Source organism: Sylvia atricapilla, chromosome 1 (genome assembly GCF_009819655.1).
Source record: "Sylvia atricapilla isolate bSylAtr1 chromosome 1, bSylAtr1.pri, whole genome shotgun sequence".
Taxonomy (NCBI): domain Eukaryota; kingdom Metazoa; phylum Chordata; class Aves; order Passeriformes; family Sylviidae; genus Sylvia; species Sylvia atricapilla.
This window is the reverse complement of record NC_089140.1, coordinates 35,194,779-35,218,577: the sequence shown is the minus strand read 5'-3', so window position 1 is coordinate 35,218,577 and position 23,799 is coordinate 35,194,779. Positions and strand designations below refer to the sequence as shown.

Sequence of the window (23,799 nt, the reverse complement as noted above, 5' to 3'; positions counted from 1 at the left end):
ACACATTTTAGAAAGAATTATGGTTATATTATATGTGGAATATTAAGAATTATGGTTATATTATATATGGAATATTAAGTATGTCTTTTAGGGGTAAAAATTTATAAGGCAAATGTGATTCTTCCTATTGAGCCATTACATTTAGAAAGATTTTGTCAATATGTTTGCAGTGCATTAAAAGTAAAGGCTATTTGCAGAAGTAAAGCCAAGATTGTTTCCAGAATTGTGGAAATATCTCACTTTGCTCTTCAGTGGAATTAATGCCCAGGAAGACATGTTACCATTTCTGTCAGTAAGAACTCCTCTCAAATGGGAAAAAAAATAAATTCTGTAATTAATACAATATATTTCACATTTTTCTTGGGGGGAAACTGTAAACAGTGGGCAAAGAACTCATCTTGGAGAGAGTAGTGTTTATCACAGCAAAGGATATACCTCTGATTTTCATGGAAACCACTGTCATATTCCAGGCAGAGAGGAAGATCTCTCTGCTACTTATTCAGAGGGCCCAAATTATTATGTAAAACCCTGCATGCTGCAATAAGGAACGGAAACCCCAAATTTTTGTACAGGGAGCAAGAGCACCTGCTGCTTTTCAGAGAGTGGGAGGTTTATTTTCTTCACATAGTGCTGTGTAGTGTGTTGACCATCTCCACCCTCAGAGCTGATAGCATTTCATTCACCCCATCATGGCACGTGTATTGTTTCTTCCCCCTGTTGCACCCCATCAGTGAATTCTGCAATCCTGCAATGTCTGGCACTGTCAGTGATACTGTCATTTTCACTTAAATCCAAAATAATAATGTGTGTGTCGGTTAGCAAAGCCTTTGTGGCATCCCTCACCTTGAGCTGTACTCTGTACACGGATGCAACACTCGTAGCTACCAGGGATAAGCAGATGTTAGGTCACAGCTCATCTCTCTCATTAAGGCAATTAGTGACCTGTAGAAGATGATCAATCAGGGATTTTATCCATCTCGACGCTGGTGTCTGGTTGCCTGTACCGAAGGATTCTGTTTACAGTCCAGTTCTTAATTTCTCCCATTCCTGCTCATCATTATTATTATCCAAAGTGCCTTTTTGCTTCTGTTAGCAAAACCAGAATCCCCCATGCCTCAGTTTTAGCAGCTAATGTCCACAATAGGGGCAACTGATCCAGCACAGGAGTTAAATATAACTGTGTCTAGTGTAAGGAGAAGATTTAATGGGAAATGGTTGGCATTCTTTCTTCCTAAAGGCACGGAGAGGGAGGGGGAAGAGAGAGAGAGAGAGAGAGACGTACACACACAGACACACACGCATCCCATAGTGAGGGCAGAGGCAGAGAGCAGGCAAGGCAGAGAGGGAGAGAGGGGAGAGACAGAGCCCCAAAGCAGCCCTGCGCCTCTGAGCTGGGATCTGCCAGGGCAGAGCCAGCATGTTGGTCCTCAGCCCGCTTGTCCGGGGATCTTACCTGCTGCTTTTCTTCTGCTTTGCTTTGCCTCAGACTGCCTACGCTGACAATGTCTTCTCACTTTCAGCAGGTAAATTGCTTTAAGTCGTTACTTTTCCTTGCTTGGAGCACTCTGCACTCTGATTCTTGCACTTTCTGATGATTGGGAGCACAGGAGGAAAAAAACAAACTCCAAATTGCAGATCTCGGCTGAGAGATTTTGCATTGCAGACCTGCTCTGCCACACGCCAGGACATTTTGTTGCTTGGTCAGTTTTGCTTTTTGCCTTATAATTTCTGGTTTTAGACCCCTCCCTTCCTCATGAGAAATAATGGGCAAGATCCTCAGCTGTTCAAAAATGCTTTTTTTTCCATTGGCCTCTGTGGTGCTGTGCTAATGCATGGATCTGGCTCAATTAGTTTATTACTTGCATGTCTGCGTGTTTCTTTCTATTTTGGATGAGTTTAGGTAGAATACACCAAGGGAAAGAAGATGAATCTCAATGTATATCTGCTTCTATAAATAAAGCCCTGACCTCAATGAGTGCTGCTGGAGCCTGACTGGATGTTAGCAGAATAAACATCATCTGGCTCTGGCTATGACACTAACAAATACTCGGATGACTTACATAGCAAACAAGAGTCCACTGCATGGAAAATCCCTGCTAGGCAAAGACAAAACAAATTAGTTGTCAGCTGAGCCAGGGCCCTGGAAATCCCTCTTAATAGATTTTACAGTTTCAGCAGCAAGACATTCTTTCAGTCACGTTCTGTGCAAAGAAAGGGGAAAGCCAGTGAGAACTCAGACTCCATCTTCTTTGAGGAACTTTCACCAATTTGTGGCAATTCGCTGTCTTCCACCTTCTGTCTGTTATTCTGTATCAGTACAGATGCTTCTAACTAATGTCCTATGTTTCTTCAGTACTAGACTTTTGAGATGGTTCAACAGAGGTTGGTAGGTCAGGGCCTGCTATATCTATAGATGCTCCCCATGGCTTTTACAGTGATCGAAGGGGTGTGTATTTTAAGTCTGTACATAAAATCAACCCTAGACATGGACTTAAAGGCACACAGCCTTTCTTCCTTTCAAATCCCTCTGCTGTACCCATGGAGCCAGATGGTTTACACTCAAACTCTCTAAGATGCTAAAAAGCCTTTAAATTTGTTACTATTTCTTTTCAGTAGGGATGTGCTTTTTTCCATTATGTTGAGGTTAGTTAACAGTGAGGTTCAAGAATCACCAGGATTTATTTTCCCTGATATACTCCAAATTGTTCTGTAATAACATCAGACCTCAAAATTTGTTTTAAAGAACTTTGTTTCTTTGACGTTTGTAGATGCCACATAGGGAAACAAGAATGTCATGTTTCCATTGCCTTCTCCTACGGCACATACCTGTGTGTCTGCGGAAGACATTTGAGCTGTCCTGCTAAGAAATAACAGTTCAACAAATAACCTGCCCCTAAGAAGAGGGAAGACTTGTCACCCCTGCTGAAACCATAGCAGAAGAGGTAAACATGAAGGAAAATGCCAGAGCCTGCTCTATGTAATGGAGCATTTTCCACAGGACAGTCCTGGGGTATTGTCTGTAAATACCCCATGGGGCACCACCTGCAGTCTGCTCCATGGCAAAATCCAACACTGTTCTTCTGGCTGAGACACTGAAAATCACCTTTATACCCAGCAAGCTCTTAGTGAGGCTCCACTATTGTCAATGTTTGCTTGATAAAATGTGGAAAAAGTAGCAGTTGGCCAAAGATTTTGTCATAATCCCACAGCTGCAGAGCTGAAATAAGAGACATACCTGTATGTCATTATTACTTGCTAATCAAGGCTATTTGGTATTAAAAATTATATAATAAGGGATTCCTTTATTGCTTTGGTTGCATCTGCATTTTAAGAAACTTCTAAGAAAAAAGCAGCAAGTTCTGATTTTTCTGGTAGAAATCTGACAGTAGACAGAGAAGATGAATTAACTCCATTTTAATGATTTCTCAAATGTTCTCTGACTGTCAGCTGAGTCAATTATTTGTATTTGGCACCAGGATGCAATTTCACATTTAAAGAATGAATTTCAGCAGTGGACTTTGAAATTCTGAAACTAATCCCATTTAGCAGAGAGAATGTTCTCAAGCAATCACTTGTCTTTCCTGTAGCTGGGAAAAAACATTTCGGTATCTTCCAGGTATGTCTGGAAACTTCTCGCCCAAAAATACTATTATTTCTGTCCTCACACATCTTTGCATAGCAACAGGTCACAAATAAGAAGGCTTACAGGTCACAAAGCAGTGACTAGAAAGCAAAGGGGAAACAGCCTGTAGGTGGAAAAGTGTTTATACAATAACTGGGGAAAGAAGAATAATCTGGATCTTTTTTTTCTGCCAACTCCACCTTGAGTCCCATCAGCCTCAAGGAACAGTGCATCCTTGTTTCTAGAAGTGTTTTGAGTGTCATGTCAGCTCCAAAGAGTTGAGTCTCATGGTTCTGAAGCATCATTTCTGGAGAAAATGTCCCAGGGAATAATATTATAACACATTATGACATATTATGACAGCAGGTGGCTGTGGGTCCCCATGGCAGGGAAGACCCCCAGGATGGTTAGCTCTGGCCCTGGAGACAGCAGATGGTTTTCAGGGTAACCTGTCATATCCCACCCTTACACCACTTGTGTTTGTGGTGTCATTTACATCTATTTTTCAGGGCTCTGCCCTACTGAAGTTCCTGAACTGTTGCACTCACATGAGGAAGGCAGGAGTTCTGTAGTCATATTTAGTAGGGTTATATGAACCAGTCTGCACCTTGTAAGAACTGGCCTGAAGGAAGCCACCTCCCAAATTCAGGTAGTAGAAAGACTCTTTTCCTCTCCTCCTCATTCCTTCTCCGCCCCTTTATTGCTCATCCAGGCCCAAGGTTTCACAGAGAGATGGGACAATATTTAAATCACCAGAAGCATCCAAAGAAAAAGAACTGCATCTCAGTGCTTCTTCTGGCCTTTTATGTATTCCACAAGTACATCCCTTGATTTAATTGACTGCTACAGTCAACACTGATTCACAGTCCTTTGTAAATATTGGGGTGGATCAGTTTAAAATAACTCAAGTGGATATCAGACCACTATTGGCAGTATTCCTCACATGTTCTTTGCCTTTGACCTGTTATTCTCCTGAAGAAAAGGAACATTATATCTCACTGAGCATTAGTTCATCCTCTTTGAGTCAGGAAAGTGTAATATTTGCAGCCAGACTTCAGGGCAGAGCTGCAGAAAAGAATCTGATTTTCTTGTGGACTGACACTTTTGGAGCTGTGTTGATGGGCAAGGTGGGCTGGGAAGAGGAGCTGTGTGGGCTGACAGCTGTGGCTGGGCAGCACAGAGAAGGGACCTTGGGAGCCACTGTGGTGCTGTGCTTGGGGACAGGGCATTGTGCACTTGTGAGAGAAACAGCAGGAGAGAAAGGACACACAGACAAGGCTGATTCCTGACATTGAGGGAGTTGGGATCAGAGCTGTCTTTCTGTAAGAGGAATATTTCATCCCATCATCAGGGTTTGGCTTTCTTTTCCCTGCAGGGACCCTAACTACTGTCATAATGGACAACAAAGATGTCAGGTGGATGTATTCTGTTTCTAAAGAGAGCAATTGTAAATATTTATTTATGTAAAATCACAAGAGAATGACTTATCAGATTGTTTGCAGGAGAAAGAAAGTTGCAGAAGGAATTTAAAACAAGATGAAAAGTAAAAGCTTGAAGACTCTCAAAAGGCAGCAGCCAGAGTCTGCTGGGAAAATAGCCCAAAGAGTGACTAGAAAGCAAAAATACCAGACCAGGAAAGGAAGCCTGGCTCTACTCTGTAAAGTCAGCATGGGCCCAGGAGGTGCTGAGCATCCTGATAGCATTGGTTACTGGGTTTCTCATGGAACAAAGATAACCAGGAAAGCTGTGATTAGATTAAAATTCCTGATGGAAATGAGCCACTGGCAAAGGCTACAGCTTCATTAGAAGAAGGAAAGCAAAGTATCATTGGCCATGAGAGGGCAGTCACCAAGCTGTGGAGCTGAGTAGCCAGAGGTCTTGGGGCAGGATGCTTGAGAGCTTTCTGTCTTGTTTGTGATTAATAGGAGCCTGAAAGGGACACACGGTATTCTTTCAGTAGATTCTCTGTTCAGCATTAGAGAAGAAAACAACCTTGGGATTGGCTGTTTTAACTTGATAGCCCAAATAGGTAGCTAGAAGGATAAGCCAAAAGAAGGAGAATGTGGTGGTTGCCCTTCTAAGCTGATAAACAAGACAGTTCCTGAGCAGCCTCTGGGGAAAGGCTTGGACTGGTTGCAAATTAACAGCCTACTAAGGTGTGGGTACTGTTGCTTCAAGTAAATGGGTCTTCAAATAAACAGAGTTTTAGAAAACCACCTGATTTGACTTTATCTGTATATTCTCCTGTAGTAGATATGAACTGTGAAAATCCCAAACTGGGTGTCCTGCTCAGGTCAGTGCAGATGATACTCAGGAAAGAAATCACCTTAGGACCCACAGACTTTCTCTGGTGGTGTGTGCTGCAGTAAGGTGAGAGCAGAGCAGCCACACTGGTGGCCTGTCTGTGACTCCGTGCCTGCATCCACCTTCTCATCAGCAAGGGCAAAGGGAACACTGATGTCATCCACAGTAGCCAAGATCCCCAGAAGATGCTCTGAAATTCACAGTAAACCAGTGAGTAGGAGCCCACTTGATCCTGGGTGGGTAAGGGACAAGGAAAGGACACCAGAGGCAGTTCAGGAGGTTGGGAATTTGCCTTGCAGCAATAAATAAAAATCAGAAGAGGACATAGACTCTAGTGAGGAAGCTGGAACCTGTTTGCAGCAAAGCTCCTTAAGTACAGCCCTGGTCTTGCATGCAGGAGAAGAAAGAGGCTTCTGATGTGTTTATGGCATTACTGGTTGACAAGGTGCTTGTCTTGTCAAAAAAGATTCAGTGATAACGCAGAAGAAGGGAAAGGGCTCAGTGAAATCCTGTTGAAGTTGGACATCATGACATTCACTTGTTGGGTTGTGAAGAAGTCCTCCAGCTGCCAGGGACAGAGGTCAGTACTGGAGCTGAGGCAGTGCTTGCTTGGCTTTCCAGCAAAGGAAGCAGTAACTGATCTGGAGGTTTTTCTATAACTCACGAATGCTTCCGACAGGCAGCATTTCCCAAATGGGAACCTCAGCTGAAAGTGATCTGCAGCTGACATGGAGATCCAGCTGGTCCAAGCTTGTCCCTGCTGTACCCTTGCCATGAATGAGGATAGCACTGTCTGTAGCGTGCTGGTGGATCCTGGAGTTTTGTTATGAGCAGACTGAAAGGTGGAGGCTTAAATTCCAGCACAGCAAAGCAAGCTGTTTCAAGATCAGGTGTTTTCACTGAAAGGATAGAAGCTCCACCAACAAACAATCCAAAGAGCTGCAAAATCAGCTTAGTCCCTATGTAGCTGTGGACAGATGGTGCCTGTAGACCTCTCCCTTTAGTATGGACAGTTAATTTGTGGGTATGGTCAATATTACCAAACCCCTGCACAGGAGGGGAACAGCCTGTGACTTCACATTTCACCCTCCTTGCGTTTGACAATATTTCCTATCAGACACTGAGGCTTCCCATGGCGGGGCTATTGGCACAGAAGCACCAGCAGTTTGGCTGCAGCAAAAGAAAGTGCTAATCTTAGTTAAAACCATAGGAAAGCATCAGTTGTGTTTAGACAGGAGGACATTTGTAGTCACAATAGACCCGGCATCCCTGCACTCTTTAACTCCTGGTGCTAGGATGGTGTGTGGCTGCAGCATCAGCTGTGGTGCAGCACAGCACTCAGCCAGGACACAGCTGGGAGATTTGTCTTGTGCTGCAGCTTAGAAGGTAGAAAAGAATAGGGCAAGGCCTTCAAATCTAGGGGGAATTGTTTGAGGAAGATCAAAAATAAACAAGAGAGGAAAAACTCGACAGGGGTTAACAGACCCCAGCCTTGGTGTTCTGTTTCTTCCCTTCTCTCCAAGGAAACAGCCCTTTAATGGAAAGGAAATTGTGGGGACTCTTTCTGTAGTCACACAGCTGTGATGGTAAAAGAGCATTTGAGAAGACAAGACAGGTGTAGGAAAACCACAGAGAACTGAGACATTGTAGGGAAAAAAGGTTAACCATTTTCCTCAGGAACTAGCAAGAGGGTATGGATAAATGTAGGCTTCTGGGGAATGCACACAAGTAAAGGCAGTGCTACAATTTCAGTTTTCTTCTACCCAGGGAAGTGATTACAGAGTGTTTTTCTCAGCTTCTTGAAATTACAAAGTTAAAAATTTTTTACAACACGAAGTCAATATATCATTGGGGTTTTGAGTCAAAAGCAGAACGATAAAATTGACTGGTCTGAGAATCTGTTGTCGTGAGGGAATAATGAGGAATTAATCTGAAGTTGATGGCAATAAACCTTCAAAGAACTGAGAGGCTTTTCTCTGAAGTCTTTTTGAGCACACAGCAACACCCACAGTCTCATAGGGATTGTCTGGGACTGTCTGAGCATATGGTGGAGGAACATCAAAGTCAAGTACATGTTTGATCTATGCCAGCACTGACAGATTATGATCTTACAATTGCAGAAGGGTGGAACTGGTGTCTCTCAGCTTTGTTGCTACTGCCCTTACACGAAGTGGGAGAGGACTGTGTAGCAGTGAATGACAGGCAGAAGCCTTTCAGAGCTGACTCAGAGCTGACATCCTGCTTTAATCTTTAGGGCTTCAGGCTCTTCTGCAGGTTATGGCAAATTCTTAGGCTTTAATACTCAGAGTGTGTATACTATTGCTCTGGTGTGATGAACAGTTGAGTCTTATGATCTGGTTCATAAAAGATTGAGATGAGATATTGTAATTCAGCAGATTGGAAGTCTGTTTCTGGTACCGTAATTGAGTTCTCCCTGGACTTGGACTTGCTTAACTTCTCTGTGCCTCAGTTTGTCATGCACTGATGGGGAGTGCACAGAATTGTCAACATTGTTTAGCAGTGTCTAGAGCTCTGCAGCTCTGCAAGTGAAAGGCAATAACAGGAATATTGCACAGAATAGTCCTGTCATGGTCCTTGGGATTTATAAGACGTGGGTTTATCTTACAAACCCATTTTATAAGCCACCGAAGTGTTAGTCCCATTAGATTTTACTGGGGTTTTTTATTGTTTTGTGAAACAGAATGCAGAGCCAACACAAGTAAATCCTCCTCTCTCTCTCTCTCCCTGTACTGATCTCAGAATTTTCCTTCCGCAATCAGTCTGAGAGAATAGTGTATAATCTGGCATATGTGTTGTCCTCATACATACACATGCACACAGATAAAATGTCCAAAATGTTTACATACAGGGAGTAAAAGGCCTTGCCTTTGCTTAAAAATCCCACAGGCCCCTTTGCTTTCCCCCATCTTGCCATGTGTGCAGTGTTTTCTAGGGCTGACCTCAGAGATGCAGCCACCCCTCACCCCCAGCCAGGCTGCCAGAGCTGCTGAGAGACGTGGGCTAAATGTTAGGTGGGGATGGAGGACAGAGTGTCCTTGCTCCTGGAGCCAGGTGAATGTCCAGACCCGCCGTCCAGGCAGCCTGCCAGGGATCATGCTATTGTCAAGCTTTGGGAACACTGACTGATTTTTAAATACATTTATTTGTTTGCTTGTTTGTTTGTTTATGATGTCTTCTGAGTGTGCATCAGCTGGTAAAGTACTGCTGCCACAGCCTGTGGTTCTTCAGAGATTAAAAATGGAGCACTTCCAAATTTTTATGAGATTTTCTTGACCAGTCTAGGTTAACCTTTAGAACTTATTGGTCCTTTCCAACCTAAAGAATACTATGATTCTATTAAAAGAAGCTTGCGAGGTTTCATCTAGATGTCTTCATTTTCTAAAACTAGTTGAAATCATTTCTGATCTGCTTTGTTCTGCTTCTTAAAGAGTCTGAAGCCCATCTTAAGCAAAAGGAAACTAGTAGGAGCAGGGGAGAGCTGCAGCTCTGTGTCTCATCTTGTAACTCCCACGGGAATCTCATGGGTCACCACCCCCTCTACACAGACACCATTACCTAAGCTTGATATATTTCTTTGGCATATTTAATCTGGTTTACAGGAAAGGATATATCTAGGCCATCGACTATAAGGTCCAAGTTCAAAAATGTACTGAGAGATGCAGACAATTTGCTAACTCAACTGTTCCACCCAGCTCCAAACACAAGCTGTAGTCTCATGTCTGCTCATATGTCCTTAAAACACACTTTGAGTCAAAAATTTTCATAAAACTCACTTTTAAGAAGCATATATTGGTAATGCTGGCAATTATCTTCGGCATTTTGAAGGAGAGCTTAAAACCTGCACCTGCTCTGTAAATGAAGGCACCTGTAACAAGCTCTTAAACTTTCCCAGCGTAAGAGGAAATTGTGCCCTATTTGCTTGCAGTAGATGTACAGACCTGAGCTGAGTGGCTGCGGCCTCTGGCACTCTGCTGTCCTTGCAAGGAGGCTGAGAGGAGCCTGAATGAATGACAACAAAGCAGATGAAAGGCTCAGTTTCAGCTGGACAAGCCCACATTCATGAACTGGCTGGTCTGCCCAGCTCGTTTATTATTAATTCTGAGTGCCATCTGAGTGGGAGAAGCATCTGTGCTGGGTGTCAGCCCTCAGAGGGCTCCATCCAGCAGAGCCCTGCCTGTCACAAGCTGGGCAAGCCACCAGCCCTGCTGGCAGGGTGAGAAGACTTTGGATAATAGCTCAGCTTCCCGTCAGGACTTGCTGGATCAATGTGATCATAAATAGGAAGGGAAACACATGTTAAGTATCCTTCTCCTTTCTTGTCCTTTCCTCCTGGTGTTCAGCCTACAGCTTTGTGATTTTAGGATGAAAGTCCCTTTCATGGTTTATTTATGATTTTTTTTTTTCAATGAAATCCTGTAGATCTGACTTGAATTCAGGGCAGAATATCTCTGATATTTCTGTTGCAACTGTGGAGCTGAAGATTCCTCTAGGATCTGCCCTAGGAGGCCTCATAGACCTCATATGAGATCCACTCCAGGGGACTCAGCCTGGATGAAGGCTTCTCTCTGGCTCTGCATGGTACCATCTTGAATAAGAGTTCCCAAATTCCAGCTATGGCCACAAGAAATCTGCAGGAACTAAAGGAAACATCACGCTTTAGATGAAGTAGGCTGTTTTCTGAAGCTGCCATTGGCAGTATACCCATAGATTTATGAAGTCACTTTCTTGAACTGGATTAACTTATAGCCTTGACCATAAAAACAACATGAGAATGTAAATGAGCTCTATTTCAACTGGTGACTATTTTAATTTTTATATTCTTTGAAAACAACAGCTTCTTGGACAAGCCCTAAAGGGACTTTTTCATTTTGTCTGTTTTCTTATAATTGAATATGTTCTTTGGAATTGAAGTTGTTGAAAGAGCAGCTTCTGTATGAGATATGTAAACGCATGCTCTGTGTAGGCAGGGTCTTCATATTTCACAGAAAACTGTGACAGTCCTATTCTTGGGCTGAGATTTTTTCCACTGATGGGGACTGGGGTATTCTGAAACTGTGTTTAGCAAACAAAGCTAACCTGGAGCCTAAAAATATGCACTGCATTTGCAGAGAGCCTGTAAGCCTGCCAAGGTTACCCTTCTGCAATATTAATCAGGACAATGCTGTAGTGGTTGTATATCTTGGACCTATTGCAGTTACTGACAAAATCCATACCAAAGAAATGTGGTGCTTACTGGAAGATCAGTCATACCTTCAGCCCCTTTGTGAATCATTCTATTTATTCTTTTTTTTTTTTCCTTCTGTCACATCACCTGTCATACCTGAGTAGGGAAGGTTCTTGGATCTAGGATCAATCTTCCTTAAATATTTGCTCGACAAATGCACCTTCCAGAGCATAGCCAAAGTTACTGATGGAGCCCCTGAAATATTAACTACCCAAGCCATTACATAATTGATACCTGTCCTATATAGCAATATCTTTACTATTAATGGTATATGAGTACTTGGTGTATAATAATAGTGTCTATTAGCATTCAGTCTCTATCTATAGTAATAACATCTATTAGTAATAGTATCTAATAATATCTCTAGTAATATTATCTATCACTGTTACTGGTAGTTAGATTTTGCTTGTCTCCACATTGAGATCAGTTCATGTTGTCACTGTTCATTCCAGCAAAGCCAGAGTGGGCTTCAATCTAACTTGTGTTACAGTAGCATAAGATGATAAACACTGGAATCAGGGGCTAATTTTTTTACTGTCTTGTTTAGGTATAGTGTTTTTGACAATAAAGCTGCTCCACAGATTTTCAGGCTTTTCTTCTAAAAAAGGAGAATCCAAAATTTCAATAACCTAGGACTGGAATTTACTCATGAGGAGGTGATAAGTATCATATTAGAACTATAGCTGTACATCTATATTTAATCTTATAATTGCAAAATATTTAAAGAACAACACTGGTTTATTTTAAAGTAGCAGTACAGCTGCAGTAATGTAAACTTTTTTCTGCAGGAAAAGGGTTGCTGGTAGTGATCTCTTAGCAACTAAGCCACATCAGGATAGTTTCCATATTCTTATTCTTGTTGAATGATAATAATCCTGCTGAAATTTTATCTAGACTGTGAAATGAGGTGATACTAAGAAACGTTATCTTGGAATGTGGCCTAAAATAAAGTAGTGATCACACTTTATACCCTTTAAAATTACAAGCTGTCCATTACCTTAATACTGTGCTATTTTGTGCCAATGCAGCATGTTCAAATGCAATCCTGAAACTCAGACAGCCACAGAAGATGCATGTTAAAAATTGAAAAACTTGTTTGTAGCTGCATAAGTGTGACTGAATTAAGCCAATATAAAACTTAATTCTTCATATCTAATTTATTACTTGTAAGCACCAGAGTCAGGTGACTCATACTTCTGTTACTTTTTAAAGACATTGGCATTTTCCGTACGTATTTAAAGCTTTAATTTAAAACAATATACCTAGGTTTTAATAAATATTCTGCCTTTCTCTTAAATGGAAGTTTTTGACTGAGTTTCAAACTTGTGAGGAAAAGCTGAGAAAAAGTCTCCATTATGGGCCCTTCCAGAATTCAATTGACTCAGGTCTCAAAGGTGTCATCACAAATAGTGTTTTAATAGAGAAAAAAAAAATCCAGATGGCATTAACTACCCCTGAATGCTGCTGAATCCCACTCATCTGCTCAGCTCTTTTCTGTGCATCAGGACTGAGAAAATGCTGTCCCTGTTAACATGGGATGGTGGAACTGAGGTAATATATTTTCTGAGACATTTGAAAAACTAGAAGTAACTCTGTTCTTCCCTTACCTTGAGATGTGACTAATATCCAGCCTGCAATTGATTTGCGCACAGATCTAGCAATTTCATCAGGTTTGTCTTCCCAGAAACTTAATTTAGAGATTTTCTATTAATACCAGATACTTCACCATAGGCTTTTCTTCTTGGCTCCCTGCCACCCTTCAGTTCACACACACCCATTCCAGCTGCCACTAGCTACAGGAAGAAACCAACAGACATAAATAAATGTTTCCTATTCTTGGCAAAACCTTTGAAGAAGGCTTTCACTCTGATCAGAGATGTATTTCCCAAAAAATAAATAAGATTCAGGGAAAAAATACAGAGTATAAATGCACCAGCTTAGTACCTTCCTTTGTGAATTTTGGTCACAGTTTCTTATATTTTGATGAAGTTTACCCCTTAGAAAACGTTAAATACACTGCCAAACACAACTGAGGTCATGTCTTACCAGTCAGTCAGTGATTAAGCTATCAGCTAAGTTTGAGTTGTAGGGTATTTATTCTTAGGGATGATGCACTGATTAGAAATACAGCAACCTGGTTGCAGTTCCAGAGGAAATACAAGTAAATGTGTTGTAGAACAGCTTTGCACTTCCCACTTATCATGGAGGTGCCTGGAGTGATTCAGTTCCCAGGGAAGGTGATGGCCAACAGTGCTGAGTGCTTTCCTGGTGGCAAGTGGGCCATAGCAGGGACCAGAAGATGTTATCTGCAACAGACTTTTGGAACAGAGGGTAGAGAAAACAATAAATGTTTGATTCATTTTCTAATGTCACCTGTCTGGAATTTTCGGGGTTTCTTAAATCCCTGCTTCGATTAAAGCATTGTAATCGATGCATACAGGATGTAGAGCAATACTGTCAGATGCCAACTTCTCTTATTCTGTAAGAAACGATTGTGCTGTTCAAGACAACAGATGAGTGTTTGTATTGAACAGATCTCCCTTGTTTGGAACAGAAGAAGCAACTCAACTGCAGAGCGTGCTGCCTCCTTGGCCCTCCTCCACCTCCCCTCTTCCCACCACCGTACTTCAGTCACAGCTGGGGCACTGTAAGTGTGGCTTTTACTTCTTTTACATGAATTTTAGGGACAAAGAATGAAGCATCCTTGTTGTGGTTTAAAAACAAACCAAGTAAGAGGCTCTAAGTCAGAAATAAAATTTAATGAGAAGAAAAGGAAAATAAAATAGAATAAAATAAAATAAATACAAAAAGAAAAACCACTGACAGAGTCAGAATACAACCTGATCAGGGTGATGGAAACAGTCCAGACGAGGTGGTCTTCTTGAAACAGAAATCTTGTAGAAAGGTTTGGTAGCTCCGGTCCTCTGGGAATCCAGTGGGTGAGGGCTGCTTCTACTGTCCTAAATCCCAGCTTATATCCAGGTGAGAATGCTTGGCTCTTCCCCATGGGCGGAGCATCTCACAATGGGATGATGAGTCATGGAAAAGAGCCTTAATGGCCCATTAAAGAGAGAGATAACTCCCGGAGGGAGTTATCTCTGAGTCATGCAAAAGGCATTGATGGGCCATTAACTGAAGATGGTGATAGAATACACCCTAAACTACAACCCAGGACAATCCTCTCAAGCAGTGATTCATGGTGTCACTCAGCAAACCTGTGCTGATATGGCTCTGTGAGGAAAATCACACAACATCTCAGAGTGGGGCTTGAGGTAAATATCAAATAGATCAAGAAATAAAATAAGGCTGGATTTGTTCCTGCAGTTAATTCAATTAACTTAAAACATTTTCCTTACTCTCTTTTGAAACCTTCTTATAGTAAGGCAATCCTGGACCAGAGGAATTGGCAATGCAGTAAACCAGGAGGACAGAAAGGCAATTTTCCATCCTGTACAATGATTTCAGGGTATATGCATATGCACATGTATATGTATATGTCCTGTCCAGCATCACATTTGCCTTACCTAGAAGGTGAAATGAAGGTCCTGAAATCCTCCTGTGGAATTTATTCCCCACCGTTTCATTTTGCAGAAACACATATGTGTTCGATATGCTGGTATGGAGTTTTCACTCACCACTTATTCACAAACCTGCCGTGTATGATGTATGTCCATGCACATATGCTGACATATGCATGTGCAGGATACAATGGGAAAATGACATAGCAATTTGACCAATTTACTGCAGATTCTGCCAACTACAATATATTCTCCATCCCAGGATAAAGGTTTTTTCTACATACTCAGTAATTCTTACTCCTTAATTTTAATATTCATTCATCATATACAAACACTGCAATTATTGCTAGTGTTCTGCAAATAATGTTTAGCAAAATGTCAAGCAAGAAGTAACCTGTTGGGAAAGGTGAGACAGGAAAAGCCTACAAATATGATTGCCTGGCAAGAGATACTAAAAATATAAAACCTATGAGTGAAACCCAAGGAAAAGTACAGTGTATTGCCTTCTGATTGATCAGGATTGAACTCAGGGTGCTGTTCTCTCCACACGAACTATACTTGCCTTTGCCTTCCTCGTCACCTCCCCTGTGTGTCGTGATTTCCACAGAAACGAGATCCAAAGACATGATCTCTTTAGGAATGTTGTGTACTCCATCAGCAGGAACAAGACAGGGACCAGGGTCCCTGAGATTCCTGCAAGCAGCTTAGAGAGTAATCTGAGCCTAAAATCACCCTTCACACCATCTCCCCATAAAAGCATGATATGAAAATAAGCAGTTATGAGCAGGGTGGGAGCCATGTGAATTAAACTATGAGTAATTTGTTCTTTGGAGCCAGTGGTCAGAGCTTTCATGGAAAATGGCCTGTCTCTTGGAAGCTGAAGATCAGTTGTTTTAATGCAGTGTTTCTGGCTCAGCGTTCATCTGTGTTTCCAGGGGGGATCAGTTTTGTCACAGGACATAAATAAGGCATTTCACTCATGAAAGCTTAATACTGAAGTCAAAAGATCAGACATTCACTGATTGCTTGAGGCACTGCCTCTGATCTGCAGTGAATGAATGCCTCTGGGTTAGTATCTTCTGGAGCGAAGTTCAAGCTGCCTGTGCCCTCCCTGAGTGAAGTCTCTATTATTAGAGTAAAGATGCTATTCCTGGAGAGGAGCTGCTGCTGGCAAAGTGGGACAGGGAGGGCAGGGTCAGGTCTAAGAATAGGCCAGGGTCCCACGCCGGCTCAGAGGGGCAGCCTGGCTGTGTCTCTGTGAGAGGAGGAGGAGGAGGAAGCACAGGGCAGGAGGCTAGGCTGAAGTGCTAATGTTCAAGCATCCATGAAGATAACCTTGTGACAAGCTCCAGACTTCTGCCAAAGGGAGCAAATAAACTCTTTTGAGGCTGTAGTGTATGGTGGCTGGATTTTTATGCATTTCTCCAACAGGCTACGTGTGGCTGCATGTTCACTCATATGTTTGATGTTTCATAGAAGCTGGATATGGAAGAGTTGTGTCATGAGCTCCAGATAATACAGGCTTCCTCTCTGCCTGAATCTCACTGTTCTGCAGGGCCTCCTGGCCCCCAGGTGAGTCATGCACGTGTGATGAAACCACATCCGTCTCTCACTCACTCCAAAGTCCTTACAAAGCTGTGAAGCATGTGAAAACACTTCTTACCACTCAATAAACATGCCATGTTCTGGCTCAATTTAATTTTGACATGACTTTGCATAAATCATGTAGGCTTTTTACCCTATGTTCTCATCCCTGCCTTACATTTTTCATTCTCTTTCAAGTTCACCCTTCATTTTCATGGAGTTTTACGGTGGGTAGCATCCATCAAAACCACGGATGTGTCATCACTTCCTTCAGAGGCTCCTTGTCAGTTTTTTCTGTGCTTTAGACTCTGTTCTCCTGTTTTGTGAAGACAAGAGCCTGTGAAGTGGATGCACAAGAGATAAAATGGACTGGGATGTTGGTGGAGTACATCCCTGAGAAGGCAAACATCTACAGTAAAATCGGGGACAAGGAGGGGCTTAGCAGAGCAGTGGGGTGGGATTCAGGAGGTGCAGGGACTCCTAGCTTGACCTGCAACATCTCTGCCTCTGACTTGCTGGATAGCCTCAGACCAGTATTTTTGATCTTACACTTCATTTTCTAAAATTTATTCTTTCAGAAATCTTCAGAGGAAGGTCAGAAGTCTTAAAAACACATAACAGTTTGAGTAGGAAAGGACCTTTAAAGGTCAACAAGTACAACCTCCTGACAGTGAACAGAGACAGTACAGCTAGACCAGACTGGAGGGAAGCTTTTTATGGACATCTCTGTATTGTCGAGCGGATCATCCATTTGCTTTTCCGTTCCAGTTCCCTTCAAAGAAAATGGAGAGTTTTTGTGGAGAGGCACTTCCAGTTCCTGCTGGGGCATTCAGTCCCAATCTGTGTGCTGTGCCTGGTGCTTGGGACAATAATCTTCCTTAAGCCCCTGGGTGCCAGTTTATTGCCATGCAGCCAAAGGCAGACACGGCTCAGGGCCTGTGCTCAGCAAAGCTGTGACTGAGGCTTTGGCAGCCTGAGAAGGCAACAAGCACCCAAACGCCATTTAAAAAGTATGGAGAGCATATCAAAGTAAAGGCTCAGTTATGTGGCAAAAAACTTAGCTTTAATTATTAATAAGTCAGTATTTCAGAAGATAATTGGAGGGTCTAGAAGTTTCAAGGTGAAAGCCACAAAGTCTTCTTTTTATAGAATCAGAGAATGGTTTGAGTTGGAAGAGACTTTAGAGATCATCTAGTTCCAGCTCCCCAGGAACTTTGTCTTTTATTACTTTGCCATTTTGTCTTTGCCAATATGCAGGATGAGGAAGATTCATTTAGTTCATGAGAGTGGGAAAGTGTGGTCAGAAGCGATACCTAATGTTTGCCTAGTTCTGTCTTGAAGAAAGTCTTCTCTGCATTATGAAACAGCCTTGCAGAGTGATTGGCCATGATCCAGAGCTGCTGTTCATGTGAAAAAAACCACTTGTTTTTTCAGTTTTTGCTAGACTGTCTTTAAAAAAATCCTCTTGATAGTCTCTCTGACTTAAATTTCAAGAAAGTAATTTGAATCTATTGTTCTACAAAGTCCATTGCTATAAATAATATTAATCTTGCAACAAAATGACCTATGATCCCTCCAAGAATATTTTTAAATAGAGCAGGCTGGCAGGTTTTATCATAACAGCAGACAGTAGGATGGGTATAACATGACTTTGGAATTTTTAATTACAAATTACAGGACTGAGCCCTGTACAGGGACAATGCTGGAACCAGCAGTCATTTGGGAAATACTTTCGTGACAATGGCCACCTGCAAAAAAATGCTACCATTACAAAGAGACATCTAGTAATTACTTCTGAATTCTTCTGTAGCTTGCATGGCTTTCAGAGGAGTTGCAAAAGCTCATACTGTTGACTCATAGCTGAATTTTAATATATTTTCATCAGAAGAAGAATTAGATTTGTAATGGTATAATTTTGAGTGTAATTCCTCCCATGTGTATCCTAAAGTTAAAAGACACAAATAAGATAAAATTTAGCTCTGGCTCTAATAGGATGCATTGATTTTCACTACTGAAAACCTAAAGTAACTCTACTGACTAAAATAGTTGGAGTAATTTGTGTCTGTGGATAGATTTTCCTCCTATTCATGTACAATTTGATCACATTTTGGATAGTGTAAGGTGGGCAGGATCCACACCTGGAGTGAGTGACTTTTACAGTGAATCTAATGCTTCCCTGATGCAGGCTGATAGGATTCTTTTCCTTAGTCATTTAAAAGTAAAAGGTGATCTGTGAACCAAAGCCTCCTAGAAATAAAACTATTTTCTGGCAGTTTTTTCCTGAGAAAGGTGTTCAAGGTCTCCCTGGATTAAGTCTCCTGAAAGGAGAATCAGCCTTGTTTGACAGAGAGAAATATTTTCAAAATTCAGAAATGTTGGCAATCTTCCATGTCCATCCCATCCTGCAGACCCCATCCCATATGTTTGATGCTACTTCCCTTACCACCCCTTGGGCTGACCTCTTTTGCCAGCTGATGTGGTGTCTCCGTGTCCTGGTTGCTAATTCTTCAGGACTCTAGTAACTTCTCATCTTTCATTTGCCCCAGGCTTGTGTTTCTTGCAGGTTCTCCTCATTTATGAGATTCCCCTGCCCTTCCCATGTCAATCCAAGTCTCCATCCTGCCATTCAGCTGTGGCACAGCTGGTGTTTGGAGGCCACATTCAAACACAACCCCCAACTCCTCAGGTGCCAGGAGACACATACAGGGTCAAAAGCTGATGGAAGACAAGCACCTCACTAATGCAGTTTAATAATAACATTCATGTTCCTCCCTAGGGTCCACAAGGAATTCCTGGTGTAATGGGACCAAAAGGGGAGAAAGTAAGTGTCTGTTGTTATGGAGTTTGATGTGGTTTTGAGGAGCAAAGAAGCAGGGGAGGGTGTTCACTTTTTTCTTTGTCTGCTTAGTGAATGGTGGGCTTTATGAATGGAGGGTCCAGCTTTAATTTTGAATTTGTAAAGCTATGAATTGGTATGAAAATATAATTTAAAACTTAGTCTTTCTGTGTTCATTTTCAGTCTTGAAATATATTTTATGTCTTCTTGTGGCTGTGACCTCTGTTTAGGGTATGCTTTGAGAAAGCATCTCAGGTGCAAAATTTGAGTCAGTAATCTTACTGACCCAAAGGCCTTTGAGCTCCCTGTTCCTCTGGGAGGACGTGAGGAGCCGAGCTCTCCCATATGCTGTGTGAATTGTATGGGACAGCTCAGATATCAAAGCTGGCCTACATGTTATGTTATGTCTTCAGATGTGCAAAAATTTGTTCCATAATGATGCCTAAAGAGCCTTATGGCTGAAGATGAGCACCTAACTGTGTGTTTTGTTATACAAGGTGTTGACTGTAGATTAGGGCTGAGAACACAGGAAAGACCAAGGAGCTCTGATACAGTGATTTTTTTTGTCCTTTTATCTCTGTAAACACAGTCTTGAGCACAAAGATATTCAGAGTGTTTTGTTTGATGCTATTTATTGATTTGTTTTTTGAGGGAGGGGGTTGTGGGTTTGTTTGTTTGTTTTAAATAGAAATGCATTGCTGCATAGACTTAAGAGACAGTGTGCTTCATGTGGTGCCTACAAGACTGACCTATTCTTTTCCCTGGCAGGGGGAGATTGGCAGGCCTGGGAGAAAGGTATGGACAAAGGTGCTGTCTCAGAAATTCTTCTGATATTTAATAGCAGCTGTCAGACAGGGATGCAGACAAGAGTTCAAGAAAAATGAGCTGATGTTGAAGTTGAGCCTGTTTGTGCTCGGAGTGGATGGTAGGGATCTCTGGGTGCAGGGCTGCAGAGCTGCCCCAGCTGGCTTGAATTTGACAAATTCCTTGAGTGAAAGCATGGAGAGGAGTCAAAGAGTGGGACATTACCTGAAGTGCCTGTGTGGACAGAGGAAGCAGATTATGGGAGCTATTACAAAACGTGTACCAAAAAAACCCCAAAGCAAAATCAAACTTTTTATTCCTCCAAAGTCCAAACAAGGCTCAGCCAGATGCCCTGGAGGAAAAACCATTAATGATTACCCTTCCAGAGCTCTGGCACCAATGCAATATGCTGACTACAATCCTATGCTTGGTGACATACGAGCCGTGATATATTGTCAAAAATATGTGCCCCTACATGTGATGAAACAGAATATGTTATCTCAGTCACTAAGTACATCCATTTAATATAATTAACTTTAAAGAAGACAGAAATGCAGGATGAAATAAGAGATATGGAGGGGGTGGTCACTAACTAGGAAAAGAAGTACCCTTCTAATAATACACCAAGGATTTTGACACCAGCTACCAATCAGTAATTCAAATAAATATAAAACACATAAACAGAAGAGGTAATTTTCTTTAATCTATTTTCAAATGCTCTACAGTAAACAAAAGTATTATTAATGCAAATTAAAGGGTTCAAAACAGCAATATCTTTGAGAGAGTAACACATCAACCTACAAAAATGATAAACTTTAAGCACAGTATATCAACACTTATTATTCTGACAAAAACAAGTAGGTTCTGAAAGAGAAGTTGCTCAGGATGGAAATAAATCTGTACAACTCTTGTTAAAAGCTGTCCAGCCCATGAGAGTTCACTCTTGGCCCTGAATGTCATGATGACATTTGTGAGATCATATTGTCAAGCAGTGTAAGGCACTGTAATAGCATTTATCTGCAGCACTTTAGGTGATATTCAAAGAGTGAATTACAGGCAGCAATTAAAACAGAAATAACTGTATGTACATGTGTAGTTATTGCTGGTCATATAGTAGTTAATAAAGAGCAATTATAGCCGGCAATGTAGCAATGTTCAGAATAAGGGCCATAGTAACAGGAACAGTTAGTTAAAGATTTGGTGTTGCTCTCAACATAAGTTGGATTTGCATGGCTATAAGTACATGTAGGTCTTTTTATCCCCTGTCTGCAGTAGTGACCTGTGTAGGAATGGTGTTTTATGAACCATTGTAATCAATGTTTTCCATTCAAGGGCAGACCAGGACCCCCAGGCGTCCCTGGGATGCCAGGACCCATAGGATGGCCTGGACCTGTGGGACCGAAGGTAAGGCTAAAATTCACATGGAACAAACTGTTCAACATCACAATCTGAACAGATGAGTTGTCTTGGGAAATCTCTAAACAGCTACTTGCAGGAGGCTGGGAAGCTGTAGCAGTGCAAGGACACTCTGTACTTGTCCCCTTTCTTACACTGCTCTGCAAAGCCTAGGGTTAGGTTACTCCACTTTCAGTCCAGACCCTGTAGCACTTCTTAAGTGGATTAAACATGTCCAAGGGAAATCAATACAATGAAGACTCACTGATGTCTCATTGGTGTCTCACAATCACATGAATCACTCTTTCTAAACAGATTGCCATTATTATGACTATTCTTTATGAGGATCTCTTTGCCTGAGCTCATGTGACCAGAGGGAAATACCAGGCCAATATCAAGGGAAAGAGATGACAAACCATGAGAATGGCTGATCACATCTTTGAAGTTCATTCCCATACAAACAAATGTTTATTCCTGTTATTTTTATTAACCAACAGCAGAAGAAATGACAGGACATGTTTAGCTACTGCAAAGTGGCAGCTTTCACCTGCATTTGGTGTAAAAAAAGCTTCAGAATAGTCCTTTAGTAAGTACTGGCTTATGTAAAGGGTGTAACAGCTCTTCACAGGAGCTGTGGTTTATGGAACTTCTCGTGGGACTTTTGAGACAACTTGCTTTTCTTCAATCCAGGATGCATCAGGCTAAAGGACTGCACACAATGCCAAATTCAAAACTGCTTTTCCTGGTAAACCTTTGACTCTTCATTTGTTCTATGAAGGTTGATGCCCTCATCTCAGAGGATGTAATGCATTAGCTCTTGATACTGCAGGAATAGTAGGAGGTGACTTGTGAATTCAAGCCACATCTGGGAAGCAGACTTTGAAGATCTTCACAGCCATGTTAGATGAAGAACATCATATTATAGAATGTGGGAAGGTAGGCAAGCTGCAAGAGAGTATGTACTTAAAAGAAATCAATCAGTTCACTTTGAACTCTGAGATGGGAAATGGTTCACCCAGAAGCATATTGTGTGCTAAGAATTCCCACAGCAGGAGCAGTGAGGGCAGAGAAAAGTTCAATCAACTCTTTTCTTTGTAAGTCTTAGTGAAGGAAGAGAGCAAAGCAGACAGAAAACTCATACAGCCCTCTCCTTGTAGAGGCATTAGTTTTATTTATGTAGTCTCTTCCTAATTTTGATTAATCTCCTGTGTCTCATTAGTCAAGATTAGTCTATTACTGTGCTTTTTCATCACACTCCTAGAAGCATCCCTCATATTTAGTAGTAATACTTTTTCCTATACTTTAACTTCAAGTCCTGCTTGCTGTTTGATTTTGGTTCTTCTGCTTTTACTGTGTCTTCTGATACTGGTCTCCTCTGTTCTTTAGGTAGGTTCACAGTTTCATTTTTTCTGGTCTCTATAAATTTAATTTTCCTGCCTGTCAGTGAAGGCTCCAGTTGAATACAGTGCAGAAGATCTCTGTGGTCACTTCAGTTGGTTGTGTCTTTCTTTCCTATCTCCTCATCTCTGATCTTCACCAACTTCCAGTATTCTTCTTCACCACAGATATTTGCTGCATCCCCATCCTGCTGTAAATCTCCAGTAAGCTGCTGTTTCAGGTTTTTTAACTCACCCACCTCTGTGGATATTTGCCATTTCTTCAGCTGGGTCTTCTTGTCTTCTCTTACTTTGAGACAGCCTTTCTTCAGTCCCCATTTGTCCTATTTCATTCCTTCAAATCTTGTCTGAACTTGTGCAGGGGCAGCAGCCAGTGGAAAAATCCTTTCCATTTCTCAGACAGTGAAAGCCAGAAGAGAGTAAGAGTCAGATGTATTCAGCTGAAAGCACTGCTGCATGTCTGGGGGTCTACTCTGTATTTCATGCTAGATATAATTAGCTGATGGCAGCCAGAGGAGAGGTTGTAAAGCTTTTTCATGATGTACTGGCTCCAAATGACTGTTAGGCACATGGTGCCTCAGAACTACAATAAAAGCAGCCACTATGCCTCCACAAGCCATGAGACATGCAGCAAAATGCCTCTTTTCTGCAGCTCAGTGATGCTGGGTAGAGACAATGCACCTTCATGCAGAAAAGGATGCACTGCTGATGGTGGTTTGCTTGCATGTCCTTTAATAACATCTGGGAAAACTGAAGCAAGAGTAAGCCACACAAGAAAATGCAAAGAGAAGAGTAAGATTACATGTGAGGCTTCAGGCAGAACACAATGACAATACAGGCCCCTGTCCACAATGCTGCACCAAGGTCAGGCTGAACTATCTGACATAAAACCTGAACCAGTGAATTGTCAGACATTCAAATATGACCTCATCAGAGAGCCACATTCAATAATTCTCTTTATTGACCCCTTTAGGGTGAAAAGGGAGAGTTGGGTGTGATGGGATTGCCAGGTACAAGAGGACCAATGGGCTCCAAGGTTTGTTAACCAAACACTGCATTTTCAGACATCGGTTTCTAATGCTCTGCTGACAGCT

The 23,799-nt window shown here is 41.8% G+C and overlaps 1 protein-coding gene across 1 annotated transcript in view; it reads left to right on the top strand.

Annotated features, from left to right (window-relative positions):
• Positions 1-1,417: 1,417 nt before the first annotated feature.
• COLQ (collagen like tail subunit of asymmetric acetylcholinesterase) overlaps positions 1,418-23,799 on the top strand; it is a 38,991-nt gene continuing 16,609 nt past the window's right edge. The window contains exons 1-7 of the mRNA XM_066319466.1: positions 1,418-1,523; positions 13,706-13,818; positions 16,166-16,261; positions 19,050-19,094; positions 19,878-19,904; positions 21,246-21,317; positions 23,679-23,741. Of these exons, the coding sequence (XP_066175563.1) occupies positions 1,418-1,523; positions 13,706-13,818; positions 16,166-16,261; positions 19,050-19,094; positions 19,878-19,904; positions 21,246-21,317; positions 23,679-23,741 (522 nt within the window). The remainder of the gene's footprint in view (positions 1,524-13,705; positions 13,819-16,165; positions 16,262-19,049; positions 19,095-19,877; positions 19,905-21,245; positions 21,318-23,678; positions 23,742-23,799) is intronic.